We start from the raw sequence: 7,886 nt of genomic DNA, 5'->3' as shown, positions 1-7,886 counted from the left end.
GGCTGCTCGGATAGAGAGGTGATTTCTGCTGGAGTATCCTTGCCTCTGAAAACAGTCTGTACCTAAGGCTAGATGGAAAATTGAGTAATCTAACTTTATCATCTTTATTCAAATGACTCCCAGATCTTTATGTGCAGCTCAATCTTTTCTGAGCTCGAATTCTATTTTACTAATTGCTTATTGAACGTTTCTAACCGGATGTCCCAGACACATCTCAAACTAAACACATCCAAAATATAACTTTGTATCTTTTGCTCCAAATCTACCCCTCTTTCAAATTTCCCTATTTCTCTATTTCTGTCCATTATCTTTCCTGACTCACAGGTTCATCTCAGTGTTCTCCTCAACCCCTCACCATATGTATACAATCAATTGTCATTTCTGCTTCCATGCCTTCTATTTATCCTCTTCTTATTGTTCACATAGACAGCACCTTATAGCCAACAGTCTTGTCTAGACTGTTTCCCTACTTTAAGGCTCTCTCCACTCCAGTCTTCCACAGAGCTGCCAAAGTGATTTTTTTTTTAACCATGGTCATAGTCATGTGATGACCATATCATTTCCCCACTCACCTCCACAGTGATGGGCCATCTTTCCAGCCTCATTATGTATGAATTCCGTTCCTATTCTACATAGTGCAGGCAAACTGGCCTTCCCTGTTCCTTACACATTACACTCTGTTCTCCATATCCATGCCTTATATTAGCCATTCCCCATTCTTGGAGTACACTCTTTCACCTTTACCTTGTCTCCTTTACTTCCTTCCAGATTGAACTCAAGCACCTTCTCCAGAAAAGCCTTTCTGATCCCTCCAATTGTTAGTGTCCTGCTTTCTTAAATGACTTCACATTTATTTTGTATATACTTATATAGATAAATGTTGTCTGCGGTGGTAGAATATAAATTTCTTGAAAATAAGGCCAGTTTTCTCTTTGTATTCCCTAGCACTTAGTACATAACAGATGCTTGTTGATTGATTGATCTACTTGTTCTCCTTTGAAGAATCAGTAGAAAATGTTGAGAGTTCATTTTCTGAAGATCAGCATGATTAATTATTTGTGTTTTCATTTTAGATATGAAGAAATTGACTTTGAAACTGGAATCCTGGAGTCAAGGAGAGACCCAGTCCCTTTGGAAGATGTTTACCCCATCCATATGATCTTGGACAATAAGGACGGCATACAGGGCTCATGTCAATATTTTGATAAAAGGATAGATGTTACTGATCAGATTAGGACAGAATCTTTGCAGCCCCGTTGCACAGTAATTGAAGCCTATGAGAGGTAAGCTGTCTCTCCTATCTTTTAATTCTGGAGGGTCTGCTCATTTTTGTTAAAAGAAAGTCTTGACACTGTGAACATATTGCTTCATTAAAAAAGTAAATTCTAGAATCAGGTATCTAGTTGGCCAGTAATTCACTCCTGCCTCAGATTTTTTTAATAGTTCAATTTAGCAAACATCTAGACAGTTTCTCAGATAAAGGTCTGATATCTCAAATATAAGAGAACTTTGTCAAATTTATAAGAATATAAGTCATTCCCCAATTGATAAATGGTCAAAGGATATGAGCAGGCAGCTTTTTGACGAAGAAATCAAAACCATATGCGGTCATGAAAAAATATTCTTAAATCACTCTTGATTAGAGAAATGCAAATTAAAACAACTTCGAGATATCATCTATCAAATTGACTAAAATGATAAAATGACAAATGTTAGAGGGGATGTGGAAAAATTTGTGAACTGATTCAACCATTTTGGAGAGCCATCTGAAATTTTGCCCAAAGAGTTATAAAACTGTTTATATCCTTTGATTCAGCAATAACACAATTAGGTCTCTTTCCCAAGGTGATTGGAGGAAAATAGAAAAAACCCTATATGTTCTAAAACATTTAAAACAGCTCTCTTTGTGGTGGCAAAGAACTGGAAATTGAGGGGATGCCCATGAATTGGGGAATGGCTAAACAAGTTGTGGTATATGATTGTGATAGAATACTGTTGTGCTGTAAAAAATCATAAGCTGGTTGATTGTAGAAAAACATGGAAAGACTTGCATAAAATAACGAAAAATGAAGTAAGTAGAACCAAGAGAACAATGTACACAGTAACAGCAATATTGTTCGAAGAGTAATTGTGAACAACCAAGTTATTCTGAGTACTATAAACATTTAAATCAACTAGAAAGGACCTGTGAAGGAAGATGCTATCCACCTCCAGAGAAAGAACTGATAAAGAGAATTACACATACTATGATTTTACATATATTTATAAATCTGCATCAAATGGTGGCCTTCTCTACTGCAGGTTGAGGAAGGAGACAACTTGGAACTTAAAATGTAAAAAAAAGTATAAAAAAAAATTTAATTTAGCAAACATTTATTTTATTTAAAAAGTGCCTGCTGTGTACAGGGTGTTGTGCTAGGCATGAGAAATACAAAGGCAAAAATGAAACAGACCTATGGAAGTAAAGAACAGTGTGATGTCCACGAAGAAGAGAATTCAGCATGTCCAGATAAATAAGATAGAAAGAGCACTAAAAGTTAGGAGTATCAGAAAGACTTTTCTTTTTCTTTTTCTTCTTCCTATTATGAATTAGAAAATAATGAACAAATTTCCACATAAGAGAAAATGGGAATCATAGCACATATAGCTTATCTGTTTAAAACACGTATGTATGTACATATACATATTATATATATATATACACATACATACATACATATATATTTTAAAACAGGGCAGTACCTATCTTATCTTGCTTATCCAAGCTCCTTCAAAATTTCTGTTCTCTTCCTTTTTTTTCATATAAATATTTCATAGATGATCTTTTCTTTCTTGTGTCATTCTAACTGTATAAATAATTCTCCTGGTTCTGCTAGTTTCTGTTGATTGCATTGTGATCAGTAATGGATGTACTCTTTATGTTCGTATACTATTCTCTCAAAATTTTTTATATGAATTAGTGTGTTCTTTCTTTTCTTTCTTCCTCATTTCTTCCTTTGTATATTCCTTTTTTCCTTCTCTTTCTCTTCTTCAGACCAACAAAACAAAACATAATCATGTCTGGACCCTGCGTTTGTCTTTTTTATCTGACTTTGTGACCCTTGAAGATATTAGGATTCTAAAGAATAGAAAGGAAGAAAATGAGGAAATAAGCAATTATATAGAGCTTACTATGTGCCAAGCACTGTGTTAAGCTCTTTACAAATATTATTTCATTTGATCCTCACAGCGACCCTGGGAAGTAGGTGCTGTTATTTTTCCCATTTTACAGTTGGGGAAACTGAGGCAAACATAGGTTTGCTAATAAATGTTGAGATGGAATTTGAACCCAGATATTCCTGACTCCAGGCACAACACTCTATCCAGTCACTTGTCTCTTTCCTTCTGTTGGAATATAAGAACTTCATCATCATTTAAGCGCCTTTTAAATATGTATTTCTCACTTCACACTTCAGAGTTTCTATTCAATTCTGGTCTTTTCATCAGGAATCCTTGAATATCTGTTTTCTTGGAAATCCATTTTATAATTAAGGTTTTCTGCCTTTGATTCTAAGCTGTTCCCATTTAATTTTTTTCCTCCTGAACTTTCATTTCATTTCTAATTTCATTTTTCCATCTCTTCCTTCATTTCTTTTTTGGGGGTGGGGTGGGGAGGTGTGAGGCAGTCAGGGTTAAGTGACTTGCCCAGGGTCGCACAGCTAATAAGTGTTATGTGTCTGAGGCCGCATTTGAACTAAGGTCCTTCTGACTCCAAGGCTGGTGCTCTATCCACTGCACCACCTAGCTGCCCCCTCTTCCTTCATTTCTTCTAGCAATTCCCATGGTCATTGTGGCCAAGTCATTTTTTTTTTTTGCCAATGAGATTTTTCTTGTAGTAGTTATTCTCCTGTCCCAGAGTTTGCCTCTTGCTCTTCTCTTATCCCATAATATTTCTTTATTATGCTTGGTATCTTCTTCTGGTTACTCATATTTTTAGCCTCATTCCTTGGTTTGGGATTTTTTGTTCCAGCAAGATTCCCCCAACACACTTGAATGGGTTAGATAATCCATATTTGGTCTTTGCCTTATCCCAAGATGCCTGAAAATGACACATATCCAGAATATAGCCCAGTCATGCAACATATGTTTGGCCTTTGATCAGATCTGGTGTTTGTGGCGAGAGGACTCACTGGGTGCTTCATGGTTATGGAGACCGAAGACTGCCTTTTATTTTTCATTGTTTTTGATATCTTTTGTTTTTACTACCTGCATTTCCTCCTTCTTTCCCCTCTCCCAGAGAGCAATTCCTTGTTAAAAAAAAATTATAGAAGAAAAATAAAAAGGAGGTTATGGGGTAGCTGTTCAGTAGAATTAACCAACACATCAATTGAATCTAACAGTTTATACAAAGTTTGACATCCATAATCTTTTACCTTTACTGAGAGAGAGAGAGAGAGAGATACATTTTTCCAGCTATTTTCTAGGGCCAACCTTGGTCATTATAATTATGCATCATTACATTTAATTGTTTTGTTCTTTACTTTTGCATCATATTCTCTCTCTCTCTCTTTCTCTGTGTATGTATATGTGTATGCATGTGTGTATTTGTGTGTGTGTGTGTGTGTGTGTGTGTGTGTGTGTGTGTGTGTGTGTTGTTTTCCTGGTTCTAACTTCATTTTGGAGCAGGTCATAAAAACGTTTTTGGTGTTTCTCTGAATTCTTCATTTCTTATGGTATGGTATCATTACATTAAATTTGTACCATAAATTGTTTCACCATTCCTCAATCAGTGGGCATATCTGCTTGGTTTCTGCTTGAATGTTACCACAAAAAAGTGCTACTATGAATATTTTTGCTATGAGTATTTCTTTCTATCTTTGATTTCTTTGTGGTCTATGCCTAGCAGTGGGATATCTAGATCAAAGGCTATGGACGTTTTAGCCATGTATTTAGCATAATTCCAAATTTGTTGTTATTTAGTCTTTCAGTCATGTCCAACTTTTTGTGACCCCATTTGGGATTTTCTTGGCAAAGATACTGGAGTGTTTTGCCCTTTCCTTCTCCAGCTCATTTTACAGATGAGTAACTAAGGCAAACAGGGTTAAGTGACTTGCCCTGGGTCCCACAGTTAGTAAGTGTCTGATGCTGGATTTGAACTCAGGTCTTTCACAGCCTGTCCCAACACTAACCTCTTGGTGAAGCAGGATAGAGTAGAGACAGCCCCCATACATGGCAATAGGTTTGAGCTGACGAGGCCTCCGAAGGCTCATATTCCCACCATCACCAGTCTAGTAGTTCAGCTCCCATTCCCCATGTTCACAGTACCTTGTTGAATCTAATATTATGTAACTGAAGCATGTTATGGCTCCGTAGGATGTTGGAGCAGAAAAGGGACTGAAAAATCATTTTGACCAAACTCCCTCATTTTACAAACAAGGAACCCTGAGACCCAGAAAAAAAAATGATATGCATGGGGTCATGAAATAAACTAGTGGCAGAGCCAGGATTAAACCCGAAGATTCCCAATTCTCAGCACACTCCTCTTTTTCATCAATAGGTGAGAAAATTGTGTTTACCAGTAGTTACTGAATTATTAAATCGTTACTGAGGAAAAATATTTGAATTAGCCTACCAAAGGCTAATAATCAAATCTAGGCAATAAAAACAACCCCCAAATCCACTCAACAATTCTCTCCCCCTCCCCTTGCCCCCATACATATGTTTCTCTTAAGCTACTTGTATTCATATGAGCTCTTTCCGACTCAGTGAACATTTATTGAGTGCCACAGTTTTTATCGGCCCAATGGTAATAGGTTTGGGGGGTACAAATCAATAAAATGTGCAACTCCTTAAAAGATTTATATAACTTAAACAGCAAGTAATAAAGAAAGAATAAGCAATGTGCTATTAAATATATATGAGTATTTATAAGCCACTGATAAATATGTAAGTGAAGGGTAGCATAATTGTTAGGTTGAGTCAGGTGTGACAATGAGGTTTTTTGCTGCTTGCTTGGGAAAGGTTAAGGAGGAAGAAACAAGTTTGTCCAGCACAGGAAGAAAAAAAAACCAAGTCCTGTGTAGAAGATGCTGTGGGTGAAGAGACTGAGACAGGGGTAGGGTGTGAATCAGTCAGCAAGGATTTATCAAGCTCCTTCTATGCCAGGTCCTAAGAATGCAAAGACAAAAGGAAAATCCTCCTTGTCCTCAAGGAGCTCACATTCTATGGGGGGACATAACATGGAAGTGCACATAAAAGTATCTACCAAATAAATACAAGGTGACTTCAAGAGGAGGGAGGGGCGCTGGCAACTCAAGGCTTCAGGTGGAAGATAAAGCTTTACCTGAGCTTTGGAGGAACCTAAAGATCTGTGAAGCAGAGATAAGAGTGTATTCCAGGCTTGGGGCATAGCCAGCAAAGGCATCAACACAGAAGATGAAGTGTTTCAGAGGAATAGAACAAAGGCAAATTTACCTGTCCTGGAGGTAGAGAACATGCATGCCTAGGACCAAGTTATGAAGGGCTTTAAATACCAAATAGGGGAATTTGTATTTGATCCTAGAGGCAATAGGGAGCCATTGGAGTTTATGGAGCAAGGGAATGACGTGGTCAGACCTGTGCTTTAAGAATATCAGTTTGGCAGCCATATGGAGGATCAGTTAGAAAGTGAGGAGGGATTTTTGTCAGGGCAACCAAGTAGGGACAGTAAACATAAAGGGCTGCACTGTATTTTATGGATTAGGTAGTGGGACATAAGGGCAGACACAGTAGGAATAAGTAAATTATCAGAAGATTTTCTTATTCAAGATCAGAAGGTAATCCAGGCCATTTTTAAAGTTTCACATATGCATGTACTCTTGGTAAAAAAATTTTTTTTTTTTTTTTTGGGTGAGGCAGTTGGGGTTAAGTGACTTGCCCAGAGCCACACAGCTAGTGAGTGTTATGTGTCTGAGGCTGGATTTGAATTCAGGTCCTCCTGCCTCCTGGGCCTGTGCTCTATCCACTGCGCCACCTAGCTGCCCCCAGTAAAACTCTTAATCATCCAACAGAATGATGCTCTCAGGAGGCTCAAGTGAGACTGGGTAGAGTAGGTACAATTTTCTTGTGTGGCATTAAGTTTTAGGGTAACCATTTCTAGGTTGAAGTTGTTAGTCTTATGTTTGTGCCAAGGTATAAAAACTGAAGTTACAGCCATGGAACCTTAAGTAAGGAATTACTACTGCTGTTGAATTTGTGAAACAGCTGTTCTAAAAAGAGTCTTCAAAAAGATCAGAAATGATAACTTATTTATTGTCGTATTATAGATTTTTTACTAAGTTAGCAAGAGCTGTTGTTTTCTGGAATAGAGAGGCAGCATGATGTATACAGGTTGTCCCAAAAGTCATAGTACAGTTTTAAGCAAATTAAATTATTAAAGCTTAAATTATGTTAACCTGAGAAGGAGAGAGACCCTGGAAGCTTAGCTGATTGTTTGAGCGTCATGTTCTTGTAATTAAAAGTAGAAAACAGTTAAAATGGAAAGTGGTGCAGCTACATAATACAGTTAGAGATGAGTATTTTTAATAACTTCCAAAACAAATTTTAAAAACTTTAACTCTTCTTCCCTCTCTTGGTTGTTTCTGATTTGCAGATGGGGGAAGAAACTGATCATTGTTGCTTCACAGGATATGCGTTACAGAGCCTTAATAGGCTTGGAAGGAGATCCTGATTTAAAACTCCCAGACTTCTCCTACTGTATTTTGGAGCGGTTAGGCCGAGCAAGATGGCAGGGAGAACTTCAGAGGGACCTTCACAGCAGTGCTTTCAAGTAAGTGAGAGGATTTCCTGTTCTGCATCAGCAGAAACCTGATTTTAAAAGGAAAAAAAAAACATTGAGTCTTTTGAAAACCCAAGTACAAGAGCTTTCT

At 37.4% G+C, this 7,886-nt stretch overlaps 1 protein-coding gene across 1 annotated transcript; it reads left to right on the top strand.

Annotated features, from left to right (window-relative positions):
* Positions 1-1,073: 1,073 nt before the first annotated feature.
* On the top strand, positions 1,074-7,786 carry LOC114037149 (general transcription factor 3C polypeptide 1-like; the record flags this gene model as incomplete). Its single annotated transcript, XM_027853977.1, has 2 exons — positions 1,074-1,283; positions 7,610-7,786. Coding segments are annotated over 2 exons (387 nt in total), but the record flags the coding sequence as incomplete, so codon positions are not given.
* Between the last annotated feature and the right edge of the window lie 100 nt (positions 7,787-7,886).

Source organism: Vombatus ursinus, unplaced genomic scaffold (assembly GCF_900497805.2).
Source record: "Vombatus ursinus unplaced genomic scaffold, bare-nosed wombat genome assembly UNPS02010267.1, whole genome shotgun sequence".
Classification (NCBI taxonomy): Eukaryota; Metazoa; Chordata; class Mammalia; order Diprotodontia; family Vombatidae; genus Vombatus; species Vombatus ursinus.
Note: the sequence above shows the minus strand (reverse complement) of the source record. Positions and strands in the feature narration are given on the sequence as shown.